Source organism: Aotus nancymaae, unplaced genomic scaffold (genome assembly GCF_030222135.1).
Source record: "Aotus nancymaae isolate 86718 unplaced genomic scaffold, 86718_ANA_hifiasm-v0.15.2.pri h1tg000033l, whole genome shotgun sequence".
In the NCBI taxonomy this organism is placed as follows: Eukaryota; Metazoa; Chordata; class Mammalia; order Primates; family Aotidae; genus Aotus; species Aotus nancymaae.
In genome coordinates this window covers 15,760,560-15,779,562 of record NW_026988447.1, presented here as the reverse complement: position 1 = coordinate 15,779,562, position 19,003 = coordinate 15,760,560, and the positions used below count along the sequence as shown (strand labels likewise).

The window sequence follows — 19,003 nt, the reverse complement described above, 5'->3', positions numbered from 1 at the left end:
TCATCTTTATGACTCAGCTCATAGCACAATGTCTGGTGTTAGTAGGCATGCCAAATTGTTTGTGAAGTGATGAATACATGTACGAATATGTTCAGACTTAGAAACAGAATCACAGAGTTGGGTCTTTAGAAAACATTTAGTACATCCCACTTTACCCAAAATTCCCTATGTAAGTATTTCCAAAGAGCTGTGTTATTATTAAAGCAAGAAAATAATTTTCCATGTTCAATATAAAATAAACATTTTTCTAAGGAAAATAGGATTAAATAAAAAGCTTACCGGCAAAGTTCCAGGTAGAGATGCATCAAAAAAAGAAACCAAAGAATTTGGAGGTGCTGAAAAGCGAACTTGAGATCCAGAGAAGAGTTTAGAGTTGGAGGAAATCTGGGCGTGAATTTCCAAACCTACCACAGCAGCCCATTTGTGTTCACTAAGAAGAAAGAGATAATGGTTAAGATGCAAGTATACTTGTCACCATGAATGAATTTCTGTAAGTCTAAACCACAAATGTTAATTTCCTATATGTGTTTTAAACTTATTATAATGTTACATCCTCACATTTAAAATGTCATATTTTATCAGTGACTAAATAAAAAACAATTCATAATAAGCACCTACACTGACACTGGCAAACTAAAATTCATTTACAACATGGCTTCAGGAGGCTGACTACATAAACATGAAGGCAATAGAGAAAGGAACAAGTTGGCATCTTAAAACAATTTAGAAATGGGTATCAGGTGATACCCATCAGGTGACCACTGCTTGGCTGACTTCAGTGAAAAGCAGCATTTAACAAGTTAACTGTACCTTATCAAGTAATCACTCGGTAAATGAGGAAAGCTGGTCTTTCCCACATTATTTAGAATTAACATAAATGGGAAGATTCTACTACTAGAGAAATAATGATAAATAGTTCCACATCTCCTAATTAAAAAAGAAATTCTCAACCATGTTTTGAATTCATTTCATAATAATGCTTGCAAGTATAATAACCAGAGAGGCACAAATATAATACATCACCACTAAATAATACTCTTGAAAAAAATTTACAAGAACCCCACCATATTAAACCATCTGATATGGCATATTTTTGGTCCTCCAAATCACTTTTGATTCCTGAGACCTAATTTCAGGTTACTTTGTTCAAGTTTGATTGCTATCAGATCTAAGAAGTTGTTAAATGCTATAATAATCTCTCTTGTCTGGCCATTCCTTCTCTGTTGTATCTGTACACCCATCTCTCCAGGTCCTTATAAATGTGTTTATTCCCTAGGAAATCTGTGTATGTTCCTATCCTGCTCTTCTCCCAAGCAATTTTTAAAATTTTTATATATATATACACACATATATATGTATATACATACACAAACTTCACATTATTTTGTTTCAATCATTTCAACACATAAAGTTCTAGATCTGAAGTACTGCAAGAATAATTCCTTCTTTCCAAAGTTTGGAAACAGCCAATAAGGGAGGGGAATTAAAGCAAGAACTCATTAGAAATTCTGCATGCAGTAAACCATCAAAGTATTTTTGCAGTTCCATTACATGAGAGGAAAAAAGGTACTTTCCATTCATGGGGAAACAATCTAATTCACGAAAAGAATACAAACTGAATACTTCTGGGCAATTTCCCTCTGTTCCTCCAACTGAAAGCAAAAATACTGCCAACCAATCTCAAAGAGTAAACAAAATATTAGAACTTGCCTTATGTTTCTGTATTTAAAGAGAAACTATTTAATTCTTATATAATGAAGCCTAAACAGCTGTTCAGGGGATATCTGGCCAAATAAGCAAAACTCTATATAACCAGAAGGGAGTATCTCTTCTTTTGGCTGCGTCCTCCTAGGTCTAGACACACACATTCAACATAATACGCCCGCAGAGATAGCTAGTGTTTTCTGACTAATGACATTAAGCCAACTCTATCCAGAGCTAGTAGGTAAAGGCTCCTTTTCTACTTTTAGAACACTGCCGGCCCAAACTAGCGCTAAATAAAATCAGCTAAATATGAGCCTGCTACTAGTGTCACCGTCCCCACTGCTAGTGCTATTAGTAATATGACCGAATCCACTCTGTGCTGCCTTCAAGAAAATATTTGCTATTTTTCACTCGCGAATTCTCCAACTATGTCTATTTGAAAACAGTGTTTATATATGGGGCGGAGCTGATAGAGGGCCTGTTTTGTGCTTTTATTTAGGGTTCGGGGCGCCAGGTTATAACTCAACGCCCTCCCGTCAGCCAAAACATCTAGTAGCTGGGCTGTAATTGCCATCATTTCCCTAGTCCTGCAGTTCCACCTCACAGTTAGGTGACCAGAAATAGTATGAAACAGAATACCCTTTCCTCGGCTTCTGGGCCGTGCGGAGGGGCTGCTGAGCCAGTGAACTCTGTCCCCTAATCCTGTTGGATGTGGACCCAGTCGGAGCCCCTCTTCGGTGGCAAGAACCGCCGTCAACCCAGGCTAAAGCCCAACGTCTTCCACGGCAGCCCCAGCGCAGCATGGGCGCCGCCATTGTACCTCCAGGGTCTTGGTCAGGTGACTCAGTCACAGTCTGCTGCGAGGATCCCTGGGAAGCGTAGTTCTAGGCATGTATTTAAAAACGCTACAGGCTCAGACCGGAAGACTACTATTCCCGGCAAGCATTGTGACTCGAAGGCTGCTGGAACACGGAGGAGAGGGGAGGGAAGCAGAAATGGAGAGGGTGGGAGGGTTTCTGGGTGGGGAGGTGTGACTCCTCCTAGCGGGGAGTTGGAGAGGTTTGTGTCTCCGACCGTGTGTGTGAGTTTGAGTGTGAGCGTTTGGTGCTTGGTGCTGAGAAGCGTGGCCGGGATTCTATAACCCAGTTAACCTTGCGAGGGGAATTAAATGACTTTGACATCTCAGCAAAGACTTACTGAGCCCCCAAGCCTACTCCGTTATTTTCTCTGTCTTCTCTCCCCCTTCACACAGCAATTTGTGCATTAATGCAACAAATACTTATTTGCATGCCTACAGTAATGTCAGACTCGGTTCTTAGGAACTGTAGTTAACTGCAGAGACCAAGACAGTTACGGCCCGTACGTTCATGGAGCTTACATTCTAAAGAAAAGAGACATGCAGAAGTTAACAAAAATAAGATGCTTCCACATAGGCAGTAAGTGCTATGTTTAAGCAGAGGTATTTGGAGACAAACAGACCTAGATTGAATGTTCATGTACATTTTAACCTATTCTCCTTCTTATTATTGGCCAGTATCAGAAGTATACTCCTTATATACTAGAAGCAGATACCATCGTCCCAGTGGACTTCCTTCATTTTCCTGCGTCAAAACTCATACACCTTGATAAAACTGCCACCAATTTCTTGTATTTGAACACAGTCTAGCATAGTTATTTAGCCACTCTCTGTTTCATCACCCAACTTGGTTCTCATAGTGCTTTTGACTATCTGATGTTTATCTTCTATTTCCACAAATTCCTTGTCTGTCTTATTAACTACAGTACAAAGTAAGTTCCTCAAAAATATTTGTTGAATAAGGTAATGCAGTGTGGAGAATGCATTTGAAAAAGGATGGAGTGGATGCCATTTGTAGTAGTCATTGTATAGGGGAGAGATGATTAATTAGGGTGGTGGCAGTGGCAAAGAGAAATGGATCTATTTGAGATATATTTAGGAAGTAAAACTGAAGGAATGTGATGAATTGGATATGATGGTGGTTGGCTAGGAGGATCAAGTAACTACTGGATTTCTGGCTTGCACGACTGGCTGATGAAGTTATTCACTGAGCTAAGGAAACCAGAAAAGAAATAGGTTTGCAAAGAAAACATATGAGTTTGGTTGCCTTGGAGACATTCAAGAGAAGTAGACATCAGTGATGCCTAATTCTGAGTATAGAGCAGGGCAAGCAGAAAAGCTGCATACTTTGTATACTTCACACTGATAGGTTTTCAGTTACTGATCAATAATCCATTGATTAGATGGCAGTAACCTTTGATCTTTTCCTTTAATACTCTCATACAATTATGATATTGTACAATTTAATTCCTCCATATGGAAGAAGGAAACTTTAGTTACTGTCTTTAAAATTGTCATCATTCACTTTTTCTATCATTTCTACTTTTTCATCCACTATCGCTGATCTAAATTGCTACACCAGAAGTATTGGTCATTTGACCAAGGATTAAAATGACAAAAATGACAGGGATGGGAAGGGAGTGGTGGAGACTTGTTCCAAAATTTCTCTCTAATGATTGCCCTTTATTTAAGGTTCAGATGATTCTCTAGATCCTTTACTAGAGTCTTCCATCTGAGTTTCCATATTTTCCACCTTTACTCTAGGTACGCTTGCTCTCTATTTTTTAGCTCCTCAGGTTTTTCTGGCCAAGATTAAGGATCAGGGGAGTTGCCTCTGAGTACAAAATGGCTTCATTTTTGTTAGGACAACAGAGGAGAAGAGAATCTTGTGTGTCTAGCTAAAAAGAGAAGGAGACCCTTGCTACCTTATCACTGGTAATCAGCATCCTTAGGAGGCAAATCACTCCATCACATGGAAGGCTGGAAATGTTTTAAAAACCACCATAAAGGAGAGCAACACGCCTAATGAAAATCCTAATCTTATGGGTAAACAGCACTATAATGGAAGCTTATCTTTGTTTATGAAGCAGTATTATGCAGTAATAGGCTATCAAAGGCCCCACCCCACCACTAGAGGGAGATAAAAATCCTATGCATGTAAGTGTTTTTGATTCCTTTCACAAATGAAAACCGGCCAGTTTGCTGCATCTTATCTCTACCTAATCATTGTCCTTTCAAAAATCCACTGAACTAATGGTGGAAATAGAGACTTGTCAATAACCACCACTTTGGCTCTCCTCTCTCTCAAGACTGTTAGTCATTTCCCAAAATGCCTGTCGTTTTCCTTGTGATTGGTCTGGTGTTTAGAAACACTGTTTTCTGAGTGCTCCCCCTGCCTTGCTTCTTAGCTAGTCATGCTCCCACCAAATCACCTTCTGTGGGAGCATTTCTAGACTTCCTGCTGCATGCCAAATCTGATATCTGTCAGAACTATTACTGACAGACAGCTCTATAGCCGAGAAAGCTATTTTGGTTGCACAAACAAGGTGGCTGTCATCTGGGAGACACAGAGATTTTCATTTTCAGGGAACTCAGAAGGTAGCTGGGCAGAGTTTCTAACAAAAACAACATTTTTCTTAGGGAGAGCCTCTCAGCTCTTATTTTATCCATATAACTGATACACAGTACAAATAGATTTAGAACAAGTTTTTAAAAAGATATGTAAAGCAGAGCAGAATTTCAAGTCGTTACTTATAAATGGCAATAGTTAGATGTGTCTAAGATCACGTGCTTGGTTTTGTTTAGTGCTGTTTAGTGGGTCTTTGAATGTCAGAGTTGGAATGAACTGGATCACCTCTGTATTTGACTCAGAATTATGAATAAAAACACATTGCTTTCTGAATACAGATCATTTTTCTCTCAAATCTAAGTTGCGCTTAATTGTAATCATTCCCTTTCACTAGTTCACGATGGGATAAATCGTATGAGAACCCAATGTCCTAGGATATAAAGCGTCTTTAGTAATGTGGGTACAATGTGAGGGAATAATGGTTCTAAGTTTCCATTTTTTTAAACAAAATAAATAATTTTAATTGTAACATTAAAATCACAAGTAAAATGAAAAAGAGACAGTTTCCACTATCCCGGCAATATGTCTCGAAATCTATTTGTATACATCTTTCCAGTTAAAACTGCACTAACTAATGTAGTATTTGATTAACTACTTTTGTCCTGTGGAAACAAAGGCAATGTTTTAAAAGCATTTAGCAGGCTAATAAACAAAATGCCCCTTGTAGTCTAACAGAGCCGGAAGCAGATGGTTATCTTAGTATTTCTTAGCACAGTTGTGAGCTTGATCCCTGTCTTGGCTGTGAGTTTCTGTGTATTCTATGGCTATGCAACTCAGCCTGCTGTCTTGAAACTTTATGCCACATGGGTAGAGAGGGAAGGTGGCTAGGTCAGTATATATTCTCTTAAAAAAAAGAGAAAGAAACCATAGCAGTAACAACAACAAAATCTATATAAGATGATGTACATATAACAAAAATTAATAGCATCATTTATGTTGCAACTAGAAGAGCTCCTGTTTTTGAGACAGCATTCTGAAAACACGAAGTTCCTTCTTAGAAAAACTACATTTTAAAATCCAGTTAGATGTCATCAGGGAAAAAAAGAAAGACTGGGAATACATGCATGCCGAGCAATTGGGAGAACAGGATTCATTTCCTTTTATTTTACCATTAAAGTCTCGATTCTGATAAAATACTGATGCGGAGAGAACAATTGCTTTCTATAGAAGATTGCTTTGCAGAAAAGAAATCTATAATTCTTTTTTCCTTTCCAGTGCCAGAAACTAGAACACCCTGTTCAATGTCCTTGTAGAGATGACAGGCCATATGAAGAAGATGAGGCCAGCACATTGCTGCTATTATGCCTGGCCCATAAACTGGAAGCTGTCTATGGTTTCCTTCTTCTATCTAATCTCAGGGGATGTTTTGCTCTTTCCCCAGGCTTTTTCTGTGCTAAAAATCCGACTACTCCCTTGGAGCCAACAAGAATGATGTAAGAAAGAAGCTCCACTTCCATACATCCTTTGATTTATGACGTAATTGAAAGAAGACACTCCTGAGTTGTAAGTAATGGGTGGTAGAACACGTTAAATTCCATGTTTCTGTAAAGTATGTTTTTGCATGTGGTCACATCCTTCTATGCACTAAGAAGTTCTCTCTTTTGTGTTTTGAAATTGGATATTTGGCCTTCAAAGTTAAAGAGCTTGTATACTCACTACACACACACACACTTCTAAGCAGTATCTTAATTCAGGAGCTCCAATGATAATTATGAACTTTTAGGTTTCAAAACAGATGATGTTTTTGTATGTCAGAGCGTTCTCCTGATTTTAAGCCTAAAGATGTTGAGTAGAAAAGTATGGTTTTAAAGAATTCCACCACCAAGACACATGGACTTTGATGAGACCTTTCAGTGAATGAACTCCTACTTGATAATTGAAGGAAAGATACATCAGAGTCCATCAGCGTGGTACAGAAGAGAACAGAAGAACTTTTCTTACACATCCTGCCAGGTAATTGGTGTCATTACCTGTGCGTATCTGAACTGGTTTCTCTGTATCTAGGCCACCCTTGAACCAAGAATGGATTGCACAAAGCAATAAAGGTTGGAATTGTGTTGGTGGCAGAGCCTTCAGGGGTCACCACAGTTTAATGTATAGCCGTTTCGAGGAAATTTAGTGCTTCATGAAGGAGTGCCAGACTGAATTAAAATCAAGCAGCAATCAGGTGAAACAACCACTGAGATAAATGCAAAGAGAGAGAGTGAGAGGAGAGAGACAAAAAAAAAAATCCCAGGGATTCATGAATACTAATTAGGGAAAGACCAGCACACACATTATTCATGTCTCCTTGGAGTCTGAGTCTAGATTCTAATTCAACAATAAGATTTTGATGACTTGGCCTAGCAGTGATTTCAGTTAATGTGGATTCCACACTTACATCAGCTTGGCTATGAAAAGGCATTTTCATCCCCTCACGTATAGTAAGAATGAAGATAAATGGTTTTAAGAATGGGACTGGATACTGTGTTTTTCCAAAGACAAAAGAAAGTAAGAATATGTAAAATGCCTCTCTAGCAAACAAGAGCCTGTCTAGCCTAATATTCTGTTCGTGTTCATTCCCTATAGCTGTTATCTTTCTTTCAGCGGCTGTAGCATGCTGGTATGATATCTTTGGGAAACATTTTGTAGTGATTCAGAGAACGACGAATTTTAACATTTCATATAGATTTATTAAACAAATGCATTATCTTCTACTTATTGCGTTGAAATACAACATTTCATGAAATGTTCTTATTGTTTATGAGGCCAGTTTGACATTTCACAATCTCTTAGAATTTAGTGTCTTTAGCAAATGTCAAAATGAAGAATCTTGAGTTTAGGAAAGAAAACATTTGCCTTGCTTAGTTCTCTAGGCCAGTGGTCCCCAACCTTTTTGGCACCAGGGACCAGTTTCGTGGAAAACAATTTTTCCAGGGCCTGCTGGGGTGGAGTGGCAGAGGAATGGTTTTGGGATGATTCAAGTGCATTACATTTATTGTGCACTTTATTTCTGTTACTGTTACATTGTAATATGTAATGAAATAATTATACAATTTGCAGTAATGTAGAATCAGTAGAAGCCCTGAGCTTGTTTTTCTATAGCTAGACAGTCTTATCTGGGGGTGATGGGAGATGGTGACAGATCATCAGGCATTAGATTCTCATAAGGAGCATGCAACCTAGATCCCTTGTGTGTGCAGTTCACAATAGAGTTTGTGCTCCTATGAGAATCTAATGCCGCCGCTGATCTGACAGGCGACAGAGCTCAGGTGGTAATGTGAGTGATGGGGAGCAGCTATAAATACAGATGAAGCTTCTCTCACTCACCTGCTGCTTACCTCCTGCTATGTGGTCCAGTTCCTAACAGGCCACGGACTAGTATTGGTCGATGATCCAGGGGTTGGGGACCTCCACCCTAGGCCAGCCACCATCTTAGGTACCTGAGGCCTTTTTCTTGGGATCTATTACTAGAGGATATTAGCTGCTATGTAACCATCCCTCTTATGACAATTCTGGTTATTTCTCCAAGGAAGATCAAGAATATTTTGCAACTGGGCTACATTGTGTATTAACTCTTTCTGGAAACTTCTACTAGGCTTATGCTTATGCCCTCGTGTTCTCTTTAGCCAACAGAGACATAAGGTGTCACTTATTTCAAAGTGGTAATATCTCTTTGCAGTGGTTTTATTGTGCAGTGAATCAGATGAACTGTGCTTCTCACTGTATAAGTTAATAGAAATTGTCCATGAACTTGAAATAAAATTAAGTATGTGTTTTGGGTTGGATTTCTATGCCACCATTTAATCAAAGTTGTGTTTACTCTTTCTTCTTTCAAAAAACGCTGTTACTCATTTTCAATTGTCAAGAAACAGCAAGCACAGAAATGGTAATTTTCACTCTGTCTGAAATATAACGTGGCCAGACAGGCCAAATTACAGAAAATCAATTAGTTTCTGTTACAAGAGTCATGTATCTGAGGTCTTGTTCTGTTTCTGGTTACTGTAGCTAACGTCTGCTTCTCTCCAAAGGAATTCTCAGGAGAAAATCAACCAAAGACTTTTTTTCTAGGGCAAAAACCTATAGGACCTAGACATTTCATCTTTGTCAATTAAGATAGAGACAGAAATAAATTTCTTCCTTGAATCACTTCCTCTCTTCCTGTACTTTTAACCCACAAACTCTTGAAGAGAGTTATCATTCAGTTTCTGAGGCCTAAAATTTCCAAATGCTACTTCTATATTACAGTATCTATGCCTTTTTATATAAGGTAAAGACCACAATGCTTCTCAAGCATGTGGTTTCACATAAATCTGATCTGTGTCATGAACTCTTCTTTTGATCTAAATCAACTAACAAATTCAGTTGGACAAATATACCTAGGCCCAAAGTTTTTATTATTCATAATGTTCCTGTTTCATAGATTTACAGTTACACATGGGTTCTGGCAAGAAAACACTGCCCCCAAATTTCCTTGCTTTTCTCTTTTATATGCTTTTAAGGGGAGAGCTTTTGTTGCAAAGATCATTTCGGTGTCAGATAACTTCTTGAGTTACACCTAGGGAAACTCAAGAAATCTAAAAATAGGAACAACAATTTTTTTTTTTTGTAAAGATAAACAACATTAATTACTGATTTCAGGATATTACTGATTCCATCTTCCTCATTATAGAACAGGGCAGCCATAATCAAGAAAATCTTCAATTAACATTAAAGATTGCACTTGTACTAAACTCACACTGAAAGCACAGATGTAGAAGGATTGTTTTAAAGCGTTGTTAAGAAACATAAAACTTGTGGTAAGCCAAGTTATAACTCTTGTGTTATCTAGGGCTTATAATTAATTTTTTTAAAAATCAAAACACTTTTAAAAATAGTCTCGTGCATTGAATTCCAGCATGCTGCTGCTTTTTGTAGAGGGATTTCTGTAAAATGCAAGTTTATTTATAGATTGCAAGTGACTCAAAGATGTTGCAGTATAAAAGAAAATGATACTCTAGAGTCTTTGTTTGGGGATGTTAGGGACTATCTTGGAATAGTCAGTTCACTCAGAGGATTGCTTTAAATCTGAAGCAAAAGAAATTTCATAAACTGAAATCGTTGGCCAGATGGAATTTCCTGATTAATTTTTTAGTGTTTGGTATTAAACATAATAATGAAAAGGGGAGTTCTGAGAGTAAACCCAATTAACATTTCATAAAATTTATTGCTCTAAATATGGCTTACCTTTTATTTTATATCTTCCCAGATAACTTGCCTTTACCTTGAAAAACGTAACTGGACAACTTCCCTCCCTCCTTCCCTTGCATTCCTTCCATTTCTTTGTCATTCAACTTCCTTCTCTTATGTGTAAAGACTCTATTCATTGAGTCCTTAAAAGGCTACAGCACCCTTCCAGGGCTTACATTGTCCTATTCTTTTTGACCTTGGTAGAAAGAATATTTGTAACAGTATGTAATATTAAGTCCTGGCCTGGTGCTAGAATGGTGTTACTCTTGTTGTACAAGAGGCTCTTAATTCCATCTGTAATCATAGACTGGCACTTGATAAAATCAGTCTTTGTGATGTTGAAAGTAAAGGTGGACATTCTCCCTATATTTTCTTTTCCTGTTTATCACTTTTCTATGGCAGTTGGGTATTCCCATTGACACTCGAGATATATATATTCATTTAGATATGTGGGGATTGGAGAAACAACTTTTTGAAAACAAAATTTGTCCTACCAGACTGAGATTTTTGGAGGGCAAGAACCATATTGTTCATGATTCAGTGTCCTTTTTGTTCTCAGGGCTACACAGCTGTACTGGCCACCATCTACTCACCACTCCTGGGAACTATTTCCCCGTCCCCACTTAAACCCATCCACATGGCTATGTTAGGGACTGCCAAGCTGAGTTAGGACTCCATGCCAGGGCTGGCTACATTATTTTTTAAATTCAATGCAAAATTAAAATGCAAGATCATGTGTTCAAAAATTATTAAGAATTTCTAGATGACAGCAGCAGAGCGTTATACTAAATATAAGACCATTCTAAGCATAGGTCCCTGTGCAGCCACACAGGTTGCATGCCCAGCTGTGCTGCCCTTCCCACCTCCTTCCTCCCACACCAGCTGTGGTTTATTGAGTCCTAGGGGAAGAGGAGAATATCTAATCCAGGTAAAACCAGAGACCTTTCTGGTTGATTTGTTTGTACCAGAACTAAGAAAAAAAAAATTGTCCCAATTGGATAAAACTGGGGACCTATCAGCTGGCTTGCTTTCAGTCATGTGACAAAAGCAATTGATGGGCTGAATATCATTGTATCTCAGACATGTGCTGGCAAATTTTGTACATGCCCAAATATCATCTAAGGTACTAATAGTTTTCTAGTCTTTCTGCTGACCCGCAACTTACTGTCCACTAGCTTTGAGGCTCTGGAAGCTAGAACAGATAACCTCTTGAGCGTTTTCCAGTTCTGTAGTTCTCTGAGCCTCTGACCAGATTCTACAAAACCAACCTAATCTATAGCCATATATGTGTAAAAATGCACAAGAGTGCTTGAATACTCATTTTTCTTGGTTAAGGTTCATGGAACAGTCATTTGTTTACGTCTTGATAGTGTAGTGACCACTGAGATGAAAAACAAAATGAAACAATGAAACAAAAATAACCTGTCCTTTTAAGGCTAACCATCAGTCAAGGCAATTTGTTAGCATTCCAACTGCAAGGTGATTCTGAGTGCTCCCTTAGGGGAAAACCACTGAGGTCTAGGTAAAGAGAACCTCATTCCCCAGCGAACCTCCATCTTCACAGTTTCAGTCTCTTTCTCCTTTTCCCAATAGTACAACTCTCAATAATTTTCTCAAAGAGGATTTACAAACCACTGGTAAACGAGTAAAGATTGGCTCCTGGTAGACCCCCCTGATGGGCATTCTTCAGGGAGCTAGCTTTAAAGGGCAACTTTTGGGGCGGGACACAGTCAATTCTTATAGACTATCACCTGGTCTTTGGTATTTTCTGAGTTTTTTCTATCACCCTGTTAGACTCTTCAAGGAAAGAAAGAAGGATCAAGGTAAATCGAACGCCTTAGATGAAATTCACATTTAACAAATGATTACTTCCTAACTTGTACACAGAAACTTAGGAGGAAATTAGCTGGGTTTATTGTATTATGTCAAGTATTTTATAATAGAATGTATACAGATGGAAATCTGTTCTAGCCAGGTGTGGTGGCTCATACCTGTAATCCCAACACTTTGGGAGGTTGAGGCCGATGGATTGCTTGAGCTCAGAAGTTTGAGGCCAGCCTGAGCAACATAGCGAAACCCCATGTCTACAAAAAAATTTAAAAATTAGCTGGGTGTGGAGGCTGAGGTGGGAAGATCACTTAAGCCCGGGATGCGGAGGTTGCAGTGAGCTAAGAACACACCACTACACTCCAGCATGAGAGATAGAGCAAGACCTTGTCTCAAAAAGCAAAACAAAACAAAAAGAAATCTATTCCAATGAGAAATGAATAATTCCTGGAAATACACCTAAAATTTAGGGTCACAGATGCAGAGAACTTGTTGCAGAACAATTTTTAGGCAAATCATCGTTCCTGGGAAGATTTTTTTTTTTTTTTTGACACGGAGTCTCACTCTGTCGCGCAGGCTGGAGTGCAGTGGCGCGATCTCGGCTCATTGCAACATTTGTCTACCAAGTTCAAGCAAGTCTCTGCCTCAGCTTCCCGAGTAGCTGGGATTACAGGCACCTGCCACCAAGCCTGGCTAATTTTTTTTATTTTTAGTAGAGATGAGGTTTCACCATTTTGACCATGCTGGTCTTGAACTCCTGACCTCATAAACCACCCGCCTCAGCCTCCCAAAGTGCTGGGATTACAGGCGTGAGCCATGGCGCCCTGCCGATTTTGTTTTTAAAAATGTCACCTCTCTGTCAATTTATAGATGAAGATGCTGGATCCCAGCATGGTGAAAATTTGTATTTTCCCAATGTGTATCTAGAGCTATCCAGACCTTTTTGTCTCTAATCCTGGCTAGGTTAATATCCAGAGCCCGGCTTTTGTACACTGCCTGAGGTAAGAAATTGATATGTGTCATGATGACTTACTCTTACATTAATTTTTTTTTGTTTTTTTCAGTTGAATACAATTTAGCCTTTTATCTCCTAAGTAAAAACAGAATAAAGCCAAGGTGAGAGGCGTTAAGACTGAAAGTGAGAGCAAGCCTGCAAAGACAGTCCCCAAGGGAAGGCTCTTCTACAAATGTCCAGAAGATTATGTCCATATGTCTTTCCGGAACTTTTGCCAAGATAGTCACAGGATCAAAATTACTTCTTCATGGCCATTATGCAGTGTCACATCTTACAGAGCCAAAGGAATAAATTCCAGACATGCAGAACACACGTCCCCTCAGCCTCTCCCAGGCAGGCTGTCGACTGCAGCATTAATGCACAAATCAAAAAAGGCAGCCAAAGCCTGAAGACTTTTCCTGCTAGCCTATTCCTTACTGTCTGCCTTCCTAATGCACTGGAGTGAAAAACCTACAGCCAGGCCCTTGTCCTTCACACTTTGTGCCCCCGTGCACACACTCCCAGGCTAGAAAAAAAAAAAGGAGAAAGGGAGGAAAGAGAAAACAGAGAGAAAAGATTTTATCAAGCGACAAAGAAGAAAAAAAACATGTATTCAGGAACCCTTTAGTAGAGGACCTACCACAAAAATTTGGCTTGTGCTCCTGTCCCTTAACTGGCAAGGAAAGCATACTCGAAATGCCACTCCTCCTTCTTCTCAATGTCCCTCTCTTTATCTTCCTCCCTGATGGTCTGTCCTCCACAGCTGAATGCTTCTGAGTATTTTCACTCTTAGAAACAGTATGATTCCTGTCAAACCACAGCTTAAACTTTACAGAAAAGCTCTTGAGCTTTCATTTCTGTAACCAAGATCAGTGATCTGTCATGTACAGTGGAATTTCCAACTGACTGCTAGAAATCTCCACCTTGATGCCCTGCCAGCACCTTGAAATTGACACGTCCACAATCTCAGCATCTTCCCTCCTGAAATGTTCCTTCCCTGTGTGTGTGTGTGTGTGTGTGTGTGTGTGTGTGTTAATGACAAACCACTCTCTCAGTCATTCCAACCTCAAACTTTGTAATTATATCTGATTACTCAGTGGTACTGTCACATGTGTTTGGTGATCACTAGGTTTCTTGAATGGGTGACTGAGTGGAGGTGATACCACCATGGAAAAATAAGCAGATGTGTGGAAGATGATATTAATTGCAATTTTGGACATTGTGTTTGAGATGTCAGTGAGACAGCTAAGTAGATGTAAGCAGGGCTAGTGGAAAATAGCAGTCTGAAAGTCAAGAATTCTGGACTGAAAAGATAAGTTTGAGAGTCATCAGATCAGCTGTAGCAAAGCCCATGAGAGTGATGGAGTGATGGAGTTACCCATGACGGAGGTGGAGGGTGTAATATGTTTTAAAAGTTTTTAGTATATATTTATTTATTTTTTCCTGGGAGCAAACATGAGGTTCCTGGGTCAGAGGCAGAGTTATAACCATGTGAGTTCCCCACTTCCCATTCTCCCATTTTAGGGTAATGGGATGACCAGATGTCACCCTAAATGTGCAGAGAAATTTTTTCATTATAGAAGAGTAACTCTAAAATTATGGATCTAGAAACCAGTCACAAAGTTTTCTCGTATGTTTTCTCCTAGACAGCTTATAGTTTTATGTTTTACATTTTGGTCTATAATATACATGAGTTAATTTTTGTATGGTGTGAGGTATGGATCAAAGTTATTTTAAAAAAAACAAATTCAATTGTTCAGCATCATTTGAAGAAAAAACTATCATGTCTCCACTGAACTGCCTTAGCACCATTGTAAAAAAAAAAAAAGTCAGTTGTTTGTGTATAGGTAGATCTATTTCTGGGCTCTCCATTTTGTTCCATTGATTTATGTGTCTGTTTTTACATCAGTAAAATACTGTGTTAACTATTATAGCTTTATTATAAAACTTGGTATTGGTTAGTGTTCGTTCTCTAACTGCATTGCTTATTTTCAAATTCATTTTGGCTATCCCTTGCATTTCCATGTAAATTTTAGAATCAACTTGCTAATTTCTACCAAAAAAACACTGCTGGGATTTTAATTGATATTGCATTGAATCTATAGATTAATTGAAGGAGAACTGATATTTTAACAATTTGAGTCTTGTTTAATTTATTGAGTTCTTTTCATTTAGTTCTCTAATTTCTCTCAGCAATATTTTGTAGTTTTGAGTATGTGTCTTACACAATTTTGTCAGATTTATCTCTAATTATACAATTTTTGGTACCATTATAAATGACATTGCTTTAAACTTTCAATTTCTAATTGTTTCTTATGAGTTCATAGAAATACAGTTGATTTTTTATATTCACATGCATTCTGCAACCTTGCTGAAAACACTTATTCACTCTTTAAGTGTTTTGGTAGGTTCCATCAGATTTTCTGCACAGACAATCATGTTGTCTTCAAATAAAATGAATTCTACTTACTCTGTTAAAGTCTAGATGCATTTTTCCTTGCTTTGTTGCACTGACTTGGACCTCCAGGACAAGGTTAAACAGAAATGGTGAGAATGCATATTCTTACTTTGTTCTTAATCTTAAGGGGAAAGTATGTTTTTGTATACTTACCTCTATAGTTGCCAGTTCTGGCACTCCTTGCTCCCTTGTATAGATAGATATATATATCTCCATTTGTTATCAGTTGCTTTTTGCCTAAAGAACTAAATTCCTTTAACATTTCCTATATGAAAATCTGCTGTTGACGGATTATTGTAGCATTTGTATGTGTACAAAAGTCTTTATTTTGCCTTCATTGTTAAATACTTCTGGTTTTGATTGTATGTAGAATTCTAGGTTGACAGCTAGTTTATTTTTATTTTTTTTTAAAGTCATTGCTCCAATGTTTTCTTACTTTGTTTCAGAGAAGAAATCAGCTGTAGTCCTTATCATTGTTCTTCTGTACATAATGTCTTTTCTCTCTGGCTGCTTGTAGGATTTATCACTGGCTTCAAGCAATTTTATTTGATGCACCTTGTGCTTGAGATTTGTTTAGCTCTTATATCTATGGATTTATAGGTTTCTCCAAATATGGAAAATTTTCAGCAATTATTTTATCAATGGCCTCCTCCTCCCTCCTGCTCCCTCATGCTCTTCAGGGACTCCAATTTCTAATGTATTAGGCTTTTAAAAGTTATCCCATAGCTTAATAATGAGGCTTTTAAAATTTTTAAAATTTCTTTGCATTTTTATTTGAATCGTTTCTATTGCTATATCTTCAAGTTCACTAATCTTTTTTGTTCTGCAATGTTTCATCTGCCATGAGTACCATATAGTGTACTTTTCATCTCAGATATGCCTTTCACAATGTGAAGTCTGTGAAGGAAGAAGCACATTCATCAGGTGGACATTCAGGATCCTAAATAAGTTTTCCAAAGTGGGTATTTGAGACTTCTCTTTGTGCATTTCCTGACCTTCCCTATTTTTAATATTAATCTTTATCCATGTTATACACAGTTTAATAAGTTAGATAAATTCTTAAGGTATATATGTTAGTTAGAATTAGTTTCATCTGTATTTAACAGAAACTCCAAATAACAGGGTCTTAAATGTATAAAGCTTACTCATTCATAGTAAAAGCTGTTTCGTGCCAGTCAGACCAGGGCTTGTTTGGCAGTTCTTGAAGTTATTAGAACCATAGGCTCCTTCTACCTTTCTGTTTCTCCATCCTTAGTCAAATAAGCTCCAGCCACTCATGTCTGCATTCCAGGCAGCAGGAAGATGAAAAGGGGGAAAGAAAAAGTAGCATGTCTGTCTGATAACTTCTGCTTACATCTCACTGGCCAGAATAAAGTCCATTGCCACATCCAGCTGAAAGAGCAACTGAGAAGTATGACTTTTTATCTGAGCCTATTGCTGTTATGAGTAAAATTGGGGTTCATTACCAAGAACAAAGGGAAGAATGGTGGGCATCCTTCTTAAGAGGAACTGCTGAGCCATCTTCCATCTCACCCTAATGGTACTCCCTAGGGGCAACTACTTTTAGCTCTTTTAACTGTTTTTCCTAGGATTTATTTCATATTCAGACAACAACAACATTGTGCTGCTAATTCATTCTTTCTTTATTTTAAATAGGATAAAATGAGGATTTTGCCTCTCTTGTACCCTTTTTTCCATACCACTTCTACTTCCTTTCACCCATTTTTCCCAAATAATTGTCATAAATTTGTTCACTCAATATTTATATTGTTATGATCATGTTAATATTATTCAAAGCTGAGTCAGGTAGTATACTGTAATTACATATTCCTAAATTAAAAATTTTTCACTAAATTATTTTTTATTTTCTTAGTTTTATATATCTCTAGTTTATTCCTAAGCTTTTAAGTATAGATTGCTTCTCAGTACAGTCAAATTTGTCTACCAATTTCATCTTTGTTTGAGGGACGTGCTTCTAGATCCCTTTGTTTCCTTTAGTTCTGACCTGGAATATGTGTTCCCTGGTCTTGATATGTAACTGTCTTACTGAGCAATCCCATCATCACCAACCTGGGGACCCCCTTCACTCCTTGCATCTGTTGGGTCTCCTATTTCCTTGTTCCCATCTTATGTCTTCGTTCTTTGTTTGTTCTCTTGTTTTGGTAAGGCACATTCTCTAGTATCTTCCAGAGAAAGGACACATTGAAAGTAACTATTTTTGAAATGTATATCTGAAAACTTCTTAATTCTAGCCTCATATGTGATTGATAGTTTGTATGGTTTTAGAATTCTAGATTGGAAATAATTTTCCCCGGACTTAAAAGCAGAATTTTTTCTCCTGGATGTTTTAAGCCATTAGAGTTTTTCTTCAGTAGTGTTCCTTTTGAAAAGTGCAATGTCATTCTGCTTCCCAGTCCTTTTATATCACCTGGTTTTTTTCCTCTTGGGATGTTTTTAGAATCTTCTTTTTATTTCTAGTGTTCTCAAATTTCCTAACAACGTCAATTTATGAGGGTCTTGTTTTCATGTACTAAGCTGGACATTTCATTGACCAACTTAACATAAAAATTTATAACTTTCAGTTCTGGAAAAAAATTTTGAATTATTTCCTTAGTAGTTTCTTCCTGTACATTCTTTTTCCAGAGCTCCTGCTATTTGAATGTTGAGCCTCCTAGACTATCTTTTCTCTCAATATCTTTGATACTGTGGCTTTATCTTTGTTTTATGCATTTCTGTCATTTTTATACAATTTCAAGAAGTAGTGGTAAATGCATATGTCCAGTCCTCTGCATTTAACTGGAATCCTCTGATCTCTTTTCAGATACTTTATTGCAGGTAAGGAAACTATTGTAAAAATCCATGTGGCATGTCTGAGATGAGCACCAGGTTTTTTCCACTGGTCTGATTCTCCCACTTATCAAACTCTTCTTTAGGATATTTACACAAAGTAGAAACAAAGGCGAGTAAATGAAAGTAGAGCAGGACCAGGTGCAAGCCCCGTGGGCAAATTATCCACCCTCTCTGTTGCTAGGTTTACTCATTTCAGAAACGAAGGCCAATAATACCCACTTTTTATAGCTCAGGCTTGTTGTGATGAACAAATGAGGGCATGTAAATGAAGATTTTTGGAAAGATATGTAGTGGCATATAAATGTGAAAGATTATAATTTTCCAAAAGGAACATAGAACCTTCTGATGAATGCTCAATTAGAACATGCTGTTACTGTTTTCAGCCAAGGAAAAAATAAGGCAAGAATCAGGTAAGATAGTAGCAAGATCAGTGGAAAGGACGATCACAGAGGAAGCTCTGGGCAGTGGATGGAGAGG

At 37.9% G+C, this 19,003-nt stretch overlaps 1 protein-coding gene across 5 annotated transcripts in view; it reads right to left on the bottom strand.

Moving 5' to 3' along the window:
• The window catches only part of GATB (glutamyl-tRNA amidotransferase subunit B), an 88,479-nt gene extending 85,943 nt beyond the window's left edge, over positions 1–2,536 (bottom strand). For all 5 annotated transcript variants that reach the window (XM_012470031.2, XM_012470032.2, XM_012470033.2 and 2 more), the window contains exons 1-2: positions 2,344–2,536; positions 280–430 (exon numbers count right to left, since the gene is read on the bottom strand). In XM_012470031.2, coding sequence (XP_012325454.2) covers positions 280–430; positions 2,344–2,519 — 327 coding nt within the window. In that variant the 5' untranslated portion in view covers positions 2,520–2,536. The remainder of the gene's footprint in view (positions 1–279; positions 431–2,343) is intronic.
• Between the last annotated feature and the right edge of the window lie 16,467 nt (positions 2,537–19,003).